At 39.5% G+C, this 13,149-nt stretch overlaps 1 protein-coding gene across 1 annotated transcript in view; it reads right to left on the bottom strand.

The window, feature by feature from the left end:
- B3GALNT2 (beta-1,3-N-acetylgalactosaminyltransferase 2) overlaps positions 1-13,149 on the bottom strand; it is a 453,609-nt gene that overhangs the window by 372,425 nt on the left and 68,035 nt on the right. The window contains exon 2 of the mRNA XM_053711078.1: positions 10,573-10,720. Coding sequence (XP_053567053.1) covers positions 10,573-10,720 — 148 coding nt within the window. The remainder of the gene's footprint in view (positions 1-10,572; positions 10,721-13,149) is intronic.

A 13,149-nucleotide genomic window follows, 5' to 3' on the forward strand; every position in this document is an offset into this window, starting at 1 on the left:
GAGAAGTTAGATTTTGATGTTTGAATGGACCCTGGATCAGAAGGTCCTGTTTCAGAGGTAGAGACCAAGGCGGACAGGATGACATGTCCACTAGATCTGCATACCAAGTCCTGCGTGGCCATGCAGGTGCTATTAGAATCACTGATGCTCTCTCCTGTTTGATTCTGGCAATCAATCGAGGAAGCATCGGGAAGGGTGGAAACACATAAGCCATTCCGAAGGTCCAAGGTGCTGTCAAAGCATCTATCAGAACCGCTCCCGGATCCCTGGATCTGGACCCGTAGCGAGGAAGTTTGGCGTTCCGATGAGACGCCATGAGATCTATCTCTGGTTTGCCCCAACGTCGAAGTATCTGGGCAAAGACCTCCGGATGAAGTTCCCACTCCCCCGGATGAAAAGTCTGACGACTTAAGAAATCCGCCTCCCAGTTCTCCACTCCCGGGATGTGGATTGCAGACAGGTGGCAAGAGTGAGACTCTGCCCAGCGAATTATCTTTGATACTTCCATCATTGCTAGGGAACTTCTTGTCCCTCCCTGATGGTTGATGTAAGCTACAGTCGTGATGTTGTCCGACTGAAACCTGATGAACCCCTGAGTTGTTAACTGGGGCCAAGCCAGAAGGGCATTGAGAACTGCTCTCAATTCCAGAATGTTTATTGGAAGGAGACTCTCCTCCTGATTCCATAGTCCCTGAGCCTTCAGAGAATTCCAGACAGCGCCCCAACCTAGTAGGCTGGCGTCTGTTGTTACAATTGTCCAGTCTGGCCTGCTGAATGGCATCCCCCTGGACAGGTGTGGCCGATAAAGCCACCATAGAAGAGAATTTCTGGTCTCTTGATTCAGATTCAGAGTGGGGGACAAATCTGAGTAATCCCCATTCCACTGACTTAGCATGCACAATTGCAGCGGTCTGAGATGTAGGCGTGCAAAAGGTACTACGTCCATTGCCGCTACCATTAAGCCGATCACCTCCATGCATTGAGCTACCGACGGGTGTTGAATGGAATGAAGGACACGGCATGCATTTTGAAGCTTTGTTAACCTGTCTTCTGTCAGGTAAATCTTCATTTCTACAGAATCTATCAGAGTCCCCAAGAAGGGAACTCTTGTGAGTGGAAAGAGAGAACTCTTCTTTTCGTTCACCTTCCATCCATGCGACCTTAGAAATGCCAGTACTAACTCTGTATGAGACTTGGCAGTTTGAAAGCTTGAAGCTTGTATCAGAATGTCGTCTAGGTACGGAGCTACCGAAATTCCTCGCGGTCTTAGTACCGCCAGAAGAGTACCCAGAACCTTTGTGAAGATTCTTGGAGCCGTAGCCAGTCCGAATGGAAGAGCTACAAACTGGTAATGCCTGTCTAGAAAGGCAAACCTTAGATACCGGTAATGATTTCTGTGAATCGGTATGTGAAGGTAAGCATCCTTTAAATCCACTGTGGTCATGTACTGACCCTCTTGGATCATGGGCAGAATTGTTCGAATCGTTTCCATCTTGAACGATGGAACTCTTAGGAATTTGTTTAGGATCTTTAAATCCAAGATTGGCCTGAAAGTTCCCTCTTTTTTGGGAACTACAAACAGATTTGAGTAAAACCCTTGTCCTTGTTCCGACCGCGGAACTGGATGGATCACTCCCATTAATAAAAGATCTTGTACGCAGCGTAGGAACGCTTCTTTCTTTATTTGGTTTGTTGATAACCTTGACAGATGAAATCTCCCTCTTGGGGGAGAGGATTTGAAGTCCAGAAGGTATCCCTGAGATATGATCTCTAACGCCCAGGGATCCTGAACATCTCTTGCCCAAGCCTGGGCGAAGAGAGAAAGTCTGCCCCCTACTAGATCCGGTCCCGGATCGGGGGCCCTCGATTCATGCTGTCTTAGGGGCAGCAGCAGGTTTCCTGGCCTGCTTGCCCTTGTTCCAGGACTGGTTAGGTTTCCAGCCTTGTCTGTAGCGAGCAACAGCTCCTTCCTGTTTTGGTGCAGAGGAGGTTGATGCTGTTCCTGCTTTGAAATTATGAAAGGAACGAAAATTAGACTGTCTAGCCCTAGGTTTGGCTTTGTCCTGAGGCAGGGCATGGCCTTTACCTCCTGTAATGTCAGCGATAATCTCCTTCAACCCGGGCCCGAACAAGGTTTGCCCTTTGAAAGGTATATTAAGCAATTTAGATTTAGAAGTAACATCAGCTGACCAGGATTTTAGCCACAGTGCTCTGCGTGCCTGAATGGCAAATCCGGAATTCTTAGCCGTAAGTTTAGTTAAATGTACTACGGCATCTGAAATAAATGAGTTAGCTAACTTTAGGGCTTTAAGTTTGTCTGTAATCTCATCTAGTGTAGATGATTGAAGTGTCTCTTCCAGAGACTCAAACCAAAATGCTGCTGCAGCCGTGACAGGCGCAATACATGCAAGAGGTTGCAATATAAAACCTTGTTGAACAAACATTTTCTTAAGGTAACCCTCTAATTTTTTATCCATTGGATCTGAAAAGGCACAGCTATCCTCCACCGGGATAGTGGTACGCTTAGCTAAAGTAGAAACTGCTCCCTCCACCTTAGGGACCGTTTGCCATAAGTCCTGTGTGGTGGCGTCTATTGGAAACATTTTTCTGAATATAGGAGGGGGTGAGAAAGGCACACCGGGCCTATCCCACTCCTTAGTAACAATTTCAGTAAGTCTCTTAGGTATAGGAAAAACATCAGTACTCGCCGGTACCGCAAAATATTTATCCAACCTACACATTTTCTCTGGTATTGCAACTGTGTTACAATCATTCAGAGCCGCTAACACCTCCCCTATTAATACACGGAGGTTTTCCAGCTTAAATTTAAAATTTGAAATATCTGAATCCAATCTATTTGGATCAGAACCGTCACCCACAGAATGAAGTTCTCCGTCCTCATGTTCTGCCGCCTGTGACGCAGTGTCTGACATGGCCCTAATATTATCAGCGCACTCTGTTCTCACCCCAGAGTGATCACGTTTGCCTCTAAGTTCTGGTAATTTAGCCAAAACTTCAGTCATAACAGTAGCCATATCCTGTAATGTGATTTGAAATGGCCGCCCAGATGTACTCGGCGCTACAATATCACGCACCTCCCGAGCGGGAGATGTAGGTACTGACACGTGAGGCGAGTTAGTCGGCATAACTCTCCCCTCGTTGTCTGGTGAAATATGTTCAATTTGTACAGATTGACTTTTATTTAAAGTAGCATCAATACAGTTAGGACATAAACTTCTATTGGGCTCCACTTTGGCATTAGCACATATAGCACATGTATCTTCCTCTGAATCAGACATGTTTAACACACTAGCAATTAACTAGCAACTTGGAAATGCTTTTTTTAAGTAATTTACAATAATCTGAAAACGAACTGTGCCTATAAGAAGCACAGAAAAAATTATGACAGTTGAAAATAATTAAGTTATAGCATCAATCTTTGTCAGAAATATACAATTTTAGCAAAGGATTGTTCCCATTAGCAAAGGATAACTAACCCAGGCAGCAGAAAAAAATACACAAATAAACGTTTTTTTTATCACAGTCAACTACAATCTTCACAGCTCTGCTGTGATGATTACCTCCCTCAAAAAAGGCTTTGGAGATCCCTGAGTTCTGTAGAGATGAACCGGATCATGCAGGAAGAAAATGAACCTCTGACTGAGTTTTTTGATGCGTAGTAAAAGCGCCAAAAATGGCCCCTCCCCCTCACACATAACAGTGAGAGAGATCAGTGAACTGCTTTAATTTAAACAAAAACTATTGCCAAGTGGAAAAAATAGTGCCCAAAACATTTTTTCACCCAGTACCTCAGAGAAATAAACGTTTTTACATGCCAGCAAAAAAACGTTTAACCTCAATAAATTAATTGTTATTTTAAACCTATTGCAAGTCCCTGCAAATTAGGTTAAGTCTATGCATACAGTATAAATCCAGTGAAGTACCATTCCCCAGAATACTGAAGTGTAAAATATACATACATGACAGCCTGATACCAGCTACATCTACTGCATTTAAGGCTGAGTTTACATTATAACGGTATGGCAGGATTTTCTCATCAATTCCATGTCAGAAAATAACAAACTGCTACATACCTCTTTGCAGATTAATCTGCCCGCTGTCCCCTGATCTGAAGTTTACCTCTCCTCAGATGGCCGAGAAACAGCAATATGATCTTAACTACTCCGGCTAAAATCATAGAAAAAACTCCGGTAGATTCTTCTTCAAATTCTACCAGAGAATGAATAACACACTCCGGTGCTATTATAAAATAACAAACTTTTGATTGAAGTTAATAAACTAATTAAATCACCACAGTCCTCTCACACATCCTATCTATTCGTTGGGTGCAAGAGAATGACTGGAGGTGACGTAGAGGGGAGGAGCTATATAGCAGCTCTGCTGGGTGAATCCTCTTGCACTTCCTGTAGGGGAGGAGATAATATCCCAGAAGTAATGATGACCCGTGGACTGACCACACTTAACAGGAGAAATATTTTTCTTATCTGGGGTTTAGTCTTTTTTTCAATTGACTACTTTTTTTCTTACAAATTGCGGGCAGTACTAGGCCCGCGGGTGTGCCAAATGCTAGACTTTATTGCATCATTTTTGGCGCGAGAATTTTTTGGCGTGAAAAGTACGTCCGTTGACACAAGTGTGTCATACTTGGAGCCAAATGTTTTTCATTAATTTAATACCTCATTGCTATTTGCCTCTTGCCTTTTTCTATGTCAGAGGGCTATGCTATTTGCATTTTTTTCCCATTCCTGAAACTGTCATATAAGGAAATTGACAAATTTTGCTTTATATGTTTTTTATTTTACATTTTGCAAGATGTCTCAATCTGATCCTGCCTCAGAAGTATCTGTTGGAACTTTGCTGCCTGATGTCAGTTCTTCTAAAGCTAAGTGCACTATATTTCAGAATGTCATTGTATTAGTTATCATGATAAACTTTTACATGCAGATATTGTGTCCATCAGTAAATAGTACATTTCCTGTTGTTGTTCCTTCAACTTTTAATGTACATGTTATACCTATGAAAAATGCCTTCTAATTAATATAAAGGTCTTTTAAAACTTCGCATAAGGTTGATGAAATTTCAAATGACCGAAAACAATGAATTATCCTCTTCTGATGAGGATCTATCGGATTCAGAAGATCTTTCCTCAGATATTGACACTAACAAACTTATTTATTTAAAATGAAGTATTTTCGTTCTTTGTTAAAGAAGTGTTAATTATTTTGGATATTGTGGAAACTAGTTCTCTTGATATTAGAACTAGTAAATTCTGTTTTTAAACCTCCTGTGGTTACTCCAGAGGTTTTTTTCCTGTTCCGGATGCTATTTCTGTTATGATTTCTAAGGAATGGAATTAGCCGGGTACTTCTTTTATTCCTTCTTCAAGGTTTAAAAAATTGTATCCTTTTACCAGCAATTTCTATAGAGTTTTGGGAAAAGATCCTCAAAGTTGATGGGGCTATTTCTACTTTTGCTGAACGTACCTCTATTCCTATGGAAGATAGTACTTAAGTTCCTTTAGATAGGAAACTTGAATCTTATCAAAGGAAAGCTTATATATATTCAGGTCGTCTCAGGCCTGCAATTTCTTTGGCTGATGTTGCAGCTGCATCAACTTTTTTGTTGGAGATTTAGCGCAACAAGAATTGGATTCTGATTTATCTAGTATTGCTCGTTTACTGCAACATACTAATCAGTTCTGATGCCATTTTTTGATATCATCAATATTGATGTTAGATCTATGTCTTTAGCTATTTTTAGCTAGAAGAGTTTTGAGGCTTAAATCTTGGAATGCTGAAAAGACTTTTTAAGTCTAGATTGCCATCTCTTTCTTTCCAAGATAATAAGAGACCTAAGGGTAAATATAAAGCTTCTAAATAGTTTTCGTTCTTTTTGTCAAATAAGGAACAAAAACCTAATCCCTTCCCTGGTATCCGTTTCCAATTGGAAACCTTTATTAAATGGATTAAATCCAACCCATTTAAGAAACCAAAAGCCAGCCCCCAAGTCCGCATGCAGGTGCGACTCTCATTCCAGCTCAGCTGGTAGGGGGCAGATTAAGGTTTTTTTCAAGAATGTTTTGGATAAATTCGGTCCAAAATCAATGGTTTCAGAGTATTGTCTCTCAGGGGTTTCGAATAGGATTCTGAGTAAATCCTCCTGAGAGAAGATTTTTTTCTCTCACGCATCCCAGCAAATCCAGTTAAAGCTCAGGCTTTCCTGAAGTGTGTTTCAGACCTGGAGTTTCAGGGGTAGTCATGCCAGTTCCTTTTCAGGGACAAGGTCTGGGGTTTTATTCAAATCTATTCATTGTCCCAAAGAAGGAAATTTCATTCAGACCAATTCTGGATCTGAAAATTTTGAATCATTATGTAAGAGTACCAATTTTCAAATGGTGACTTTAAGGACTGTTCTGCCTTTTATTCAGCAAGGACATTTTAGGTCCACAATGGATTGCAAGATGTATACCTTCATATTCCGATTCATTCAGATCATTATCAGTTCCTGAGATTCTCTTTTCTAGACAAGCGTTACCAATTTGTTGGTTTTCCATTTGGTCTAGCAACCGCTCAAAGAATCTTTTTTAAAGGTTCTTGGTGCCCTGCTTTATGGAAACCAGAGAGCATGGGTATTGAGGCATTTCCTTATTTGGACGATATCTTGGTACTAGCTCAGTCTTGCCGTTCTGCAGAATCTCACACTAAACAACTAGTGTTGTTTCTTCGGAAACATGGTTGGAGGATCAATTTTCCAAAAAGTTTCTTGATTCCTCAGACAAGGGTCACCTTTTTAGGTTTCCAGATAGATTCAGTGTCCATGACTCTGTCTCTAACAGACAAGAGACGTTTGAAAGTGGTTGCAGCCTGTCGGCACCTTCAGTCTCAGTCATTCCCTTCAGTGGTTATGTGCATGGAAAATGTAGGTTTCATGACTGCAGCATTGGACGCGATTCCCTTTGCTCGTTCTCACATGAGACCTCTCCAGCTTTGTTTTCTGAATCCATGGTGCAGGGATTATACTACAATTAATATCCTTAAATCCCAATGTTTGACACTCTCTGACGTGGTGGTAAATCACCAGTGTTTAGTGTAAGGGGCTTCTTTGTTCAGCTAACCTGGACTATGATCTCTAGTGCAATTCTCGGAGCTCTTCAGTTTTGGCCTCTGTTGAAGAGAGAACTGTTCATTTATTTTCAAACAGACAATATCACATACAGTAGCATTTGTCAATCAGCAGGGTGGGACTCACAGTCCACAAGCTATGAATAAGTATCTCGGATACTTGCTTGGGCAGAATCCAGCTCCTGTCTAATTTCTGCGGTGCATATCCCAGGTATAGACATTGGGAGGCGGATTATCTCAGCCGTCAGACTTTACATCGTGGGGAGTGGTTCCTCTAGCCAGATGTGTTTTCTCAGATTGTTCAGATATGGGGTCTTCTACAGATAGATCTGATGGCCTCTCATCTAAACAAGACACTTCCCAGATGCCTGTCCAGGTTCAGACATGTTCAGGCGGAAGCAGTGGGTGCGCTGACTTATATTTTCCCGCCTCTAGTTCTTCTTCCAAGAGTGATTTCCAGAATCATCATGGAACAATCGTTTGTGTTGCTGGTGGCTCCAGCATGGCCTCATAGGTTTTGGTATGCGGGTCTTGTTCAGATGTCCAGCTGCCAACCTTGGCCACTTCTGTTAAGGCCAGACCTACTGTCTCAAGGTCCGTTTTTCCATCAGATTTTCAAATCATTAAATTTGAAGGTATGGAAATTGATCGCTTAGTGCTAAGTCATAGAGGTTTCTCTGACTCAGTGATTAATACTATGTTACAAGCTCGTAAATCTGTCTCTTGAAAGATTTATTATCGAGTTTGGAAGACTTACATTTCATGGTGTTCTTCTCATAAATTCTCTTGCCATTCTTTTAGAGTTGCAAGAATTTTACAGTTTCTTCAGGATGGTTTGGATAAGGTTTTGTCTGCAAGTTCCTTGAAGGGACAAATCTCTGCTCTTTCTGTTTTATTCACAGAAAGATTGCTAACTTCCTGATATTCACTGTTTTGTACAGGCTTTAGTTCATATTTAAGCCTGTCATTAAATCAATCTCTCCTCCTTGGAGTCTTAATTTGGTTTGGAGGGCGTTACAGTCTCCTCCATATTGAGCCTATGCATTCTTTGGACATTTAACTACTTTCTTGGAAAGTATTGTTCCTTTTGGCCATCTCTTCTGCTAGAAGAGTTTCTGAGCTATCTGCTCTTTCTTGTGAATCTCCTTTTCTGATTTTTCATCAGGATAAGGCGGTTTTGCGGACTTCATTTAATTTTTTTCCTAAGGTTGTGAATTCTAACAACATTAGGAGAGAAATTGTTGTCCCTTCCTTGTGTCCTAATCCTAAGAATTCTTTGGAAAGATCCTTACATTCTTTGGATGTGGTGAGAGCTTTGAAATATTATATTGAAGCTACTAAAGATTTCAGGAAGACTTCTAGTCTATTTGTTTTATTTTCTGGTCCTAGGAAAGGTCAGAAAACTTCTGCTATTTCCTTGGTTTCTTGGTTAAAGCTTTTGATTCTTCAAGCTTATTGGAGTCGGGTCAGGCCCCGCCTCAGAGAATTACAGCTCATTCTACTAGATCAGTCTCCACTTTGTGGGCTTTTAAGAATGAAGCTTCAGTTGATCAAATTTGCAAAGCGGCAACTTGGTCTTCTTTACATACATTTACTAAATTCTACCGTTTTGATGTTTTTGCTTCTTCAGAAGCAGTTTTTGGTAGAAAAGTTCTTCAGGCAGCTGTTTCGGTTTGATTCTTCTGCTGATGTTTTAAGTTTTTCTTGACATTTAAAGAATAAATTTATATTTTGGGTTGTGGATTATTTCTTCAGCGGAAAATGGCTGTTGTTTATTTTTATCCCTCCCTCTCTAGTGACATCTTGGGTATTGATATCCCATACGTCACTAGCTCATGGACTCTTGCCAATTACATGAAAGAAAACATAATTTATGTAAGAATTTACCTGATAAATTCATTTCTTTCATATTGGCAAGAGTCCATGAGGCCCACCCTTTTTTATGGTGGTTATGATTTTTTTTGTATAGAGCACAATTATTTCCAAATTCCTTTGATGCTTTTTACTCCTTTCTTTATCACCCCACTACTTGGCTATTCGCTAAACTGAATTGTGGGTGTGGTGAGGGGTGTATTTATAGGCATTTGAGGTGTGGGAAACTTTGCCCCTCCTGGTAGGATTGTATATCCCATACGTCACAACCTCATGGACTCTTGCCAATATGAAAGAAATTAATTTATCAGGTAAATTCTTACATAAATTATGTTTTTTTCTTTTCACAGCCAGAGCAGCTTCCCCCTCCTAGAGATCCTCTCTTCACACGTCAGCAATGACTAATCCGGCTTCCTCCAATCATAGCTTTCCCCCCAGGGTAGTCATTGCCTGAGGCCATGCCGTGATTGGAGGAAGCCGGAAGCTGTTCTGGCTGTGAAAAGAAAAAAAAAAGGTATTTTTTTTTACAAAACAGCTGCTTTGTAATCTTTGATGAATGAAGGTGCCCCTGTTTTTAACAGTATTTTTAAAAAACGGGCTTTCATTCATCAAAGTTTACCTTCACTTTAACATGTTCTTGTGCTTAGCAGCACATTACATAGAAGACATGCCTGGTACTTAAAGGGACAGTCTACACCAGAATTGTTAGTGTTTTAAAAGATAGATAATCCCTTTATTACCCATTCCTTAGTTTTGCATAACCAACACAGTTATATTAATATACTTTGTATCTCTGTGATTATCTTGTATCTAAGCCTCTGCAAACTGCCCCTTTATTTCAGTTCTTTTGACAGCCATGCATTTTAGCCAATCAGTGCTGGCTCATAGGAACGCCACGTGCGTGAGCACAGTGTTATCTATAAGAAACACATGAACTAACACCCTCTAGTGGTGAAAAACTGTCAAAATGCCCTGAGAGAAGAGGAGGCCTTCAAGGGCTTAGAAATTAGCATATGAACCTCCAAGGTTTAGTTTTCAACTAAGAATGCCAAGAGAACAAAGCAAAATTGGTGATAAAAGTAAATTGTTTAAAATGACATGTCCTATCTGAATAATTAAAGTTTATTTTGGACTAGACTGTCCCTTTAATGGGAAATTAAGCCCATTTTTTTCCCTTTCATAATTCAGATAGAGCATGCAATTTTAAGCTATTTTTTTAATTCACTCCTATTATCAATTTTTCTTTGTTCTGTTGGTATCTTTATTTGAAAAAGGAGGAATGTAAGCTTAGGAGCCGGCCCATTATTGGTTCAGCACCCTGCGTGGCTCTTGCTGATTGGTGGCTACATTTAGCCAAGAGAACAAAGAAAAATTAAATTATAGGAGTAAGTTAGAAAGTTACTTTAAATGCAATGCTCTATCTGAATCATGAAAGAAAAAAAATTGTGTTTCATATCCCTTTAAAAAAATGCACACTGTGGCTATTTTCAATTCCTCACATCAATCAACACAAATACATTTTATACTCATGTATGGTTTATACCAGATTGATTTTTACCGTTGACTTAGTGATGAGTGTTGGTTCAAGTGCTGAAGCCACGTTTTCCTTATAACATTCCGCAGTTCATTATTATGCCGAGCAGATAACACACCAACAACAATATCATAATTTTGCCGTTGCCATCGAGAAAACAAAGCAAACAGACCTGAAAAACAAAAAGATTACATTTAGCATGCAAATTTTTTTTTATATTTTAAAAAACCTTTTGTTTATTATCATTAGGTTTACAAAAATAAATAAATAAGGTGACTATTCTGCTTTAAAGGGACAGTCTACAACAGACTTTTTATTGTTTTAAAAGATAATCCCTGTATTACCTAGTTTTACATAACCAACACAGTTATATTAAAGGGAAACTGAACCCAAAATTTTTCTTTCGTGATTCAGATAAAGCATGCTATTTTAAGCAACTCTCTAATTTACACCTATTATCAAATTTTCTTTGTTCTCTTGCTTTCTTTATTTGAAAAAGATAGCATCTAAGCTATTTTTTTGTTTTAGAACCATGGAAAGCACTTGTTTATTGGTGGGTGAATTTATCCACCAATCGGCAAGAACAACCCAGTTTGTTTACCAAAATGGGCCGGCATCTAAACTTACATTCTTGCATTTCAAATAAAGATACCAAGAGAATGAAGACTATTTGATAATAGGAGTCAATTAGAAAGTTGCTTAAAATTGCATGCTGTGTCTGAATCACACACAAAAAAATTGGGGTTCAGTGTCCCTTTAATAAACGTTCCACCCCCTAATTTCATTTCTTTTGACAGACTTTCATTTTAGCCAATCAGTGCTGACTCCACATGCGTGAGCACAGTGTTATCTATATGACACACATGAACTAACACTCTCTAGTGGTGAAAAACGGTCAAAATGCATTCATATAAGAGGCGGCCTTCAAGGTCTAAGAAATTAGCATCTGAACCTCCTAGGTTTAGCTTTCAACTAAGAATACCAAGGGAACAAAGCAAAATTGGTGATAAAAGTAAACTGGAAAGTTGTTTAAAATGACATGCCCTATCTGAATAATGAAAGTTTATTTTGGACTAGACTGTCCCTTTAACAAATTACCAGCCTAACAGCCACCTGACAATTTTTGCCCTTCAACGTAGCATTTTCTTATTTAGGGAACTCTAGAATTAACCAGATCAATGAGACAGAACTAACAGCTATGAATCATATAGACCAAAGACATTAGTTCTAATTCCATATCCTTCTAGATTAAGATCATCTCACAAAAGCTGTTCTCAAAAAAGAGATATCTACTTGGTAGGGTTTCTCAGTTGGTGCAGTTTCCGTTTTTAAGAAGAGAAATACATTTCAAGAGGATAAAATGACAAAGACAACATAAGGAAAAAAGTGCTAAAATTGATCATATATTATTTTAACCCTTTCACACAGAAGAAGAATTGGAAATGCGGGATAGTCACATGCATTACATTATATCTCACCTGCCGATCCATATAAAAGGACATCAAAGCAAACATAACTTTTTCCTTGCTAGAGGGTATCTCTACTATTAAAACAAAATGTATGTTTAACTGATAAATTATTTTCTTTCGGAATGATTATGGTCCACAGTCCTCCATAACATATGGGATGTAATATCCTGCCACTAGGAGGAGGTCAAGAACCCATACAAGAGCTTTAAAATCCTCCAAATTCACATCTCTCTCTCTTAATTTCACATATAGCTGACTAGAGAATGGGAAAGACAGGTAGGAAAGGCAAAGAAGGATTTATAGGAGGTGTCATTACAACTGCTGCCCATCATGAAGCAGGAGGGGCCTGTGGACCATCATCATTCGGAAGAAAATTAAAAAAAATGTTATCAGGTAAGCATACATTTTGTTTTCTTTCGTAAAATGATCCACAGTCCTCCATAACATATGGGATTAATACCCAAGCTGATGGTCTATGTTATGGACAAGGAGGGAAAATACTTTCTCCAACAGTTCCTATTTAGCTGATACTGCAGCCTGAAGGACTTTCCTGCCAAAAGCTGCTTGCAAAGAAGCAAAAAGACTTCAAAACAATAAAATTTGAAAAAAAGATACATTCTTAAAGGCCAACAATGTTGCCACTGCTCTGGTAGAGTGAGCTGTAATACGTTTAGGAGGCGACATATCGCCATCAAGCCAGCCTTGTGAATCACTTGTTTAAGCAAAGATGCAAACGCTACCTTAGTAGCTTTCTGGCCTTTACAATTCCCAGAGTAATGCACAAACAAACTAGAAGTTTTTGTAAACTTTAGTAGCTTGGAGATATAACTTCAAAGCTCTGACAATATTTCCTTAGAGTTAGCAGGGTCTGGACAAAGAGAAGGAACAACAATTTCTTGATTGATATCAGTAGAAACCACTGTTGGGGAAAAATCATATTTGATTGACACCCCCGATTGGCCATGAATGTGCAGGGGGCGGCATTGCACAAGCATTTCTAGTGAAATGCTTGTGCAATGATAAATGCATCAGCATTTATTGATGAGCGGCGGACATGATCACTACAGCAGATCATGTCTGTTCGCACTTTCATAAATTGGCCCCCAGGTATGCAGTACAGCCTTATCCTTGA

Source organism: Bombina bombina, chromosome 4 (assembly GCF_027579735.1).
Source record: "Bombina bombina isolate aBomBom1 chromosome 4, aBomBom1.pri, whole genome shotgun sequence".
NCBI lineage: Eukaryota > Metazoa > Chordata > Amphibia > Anura > Bombinatoridae > Bombina > Bombina bombina.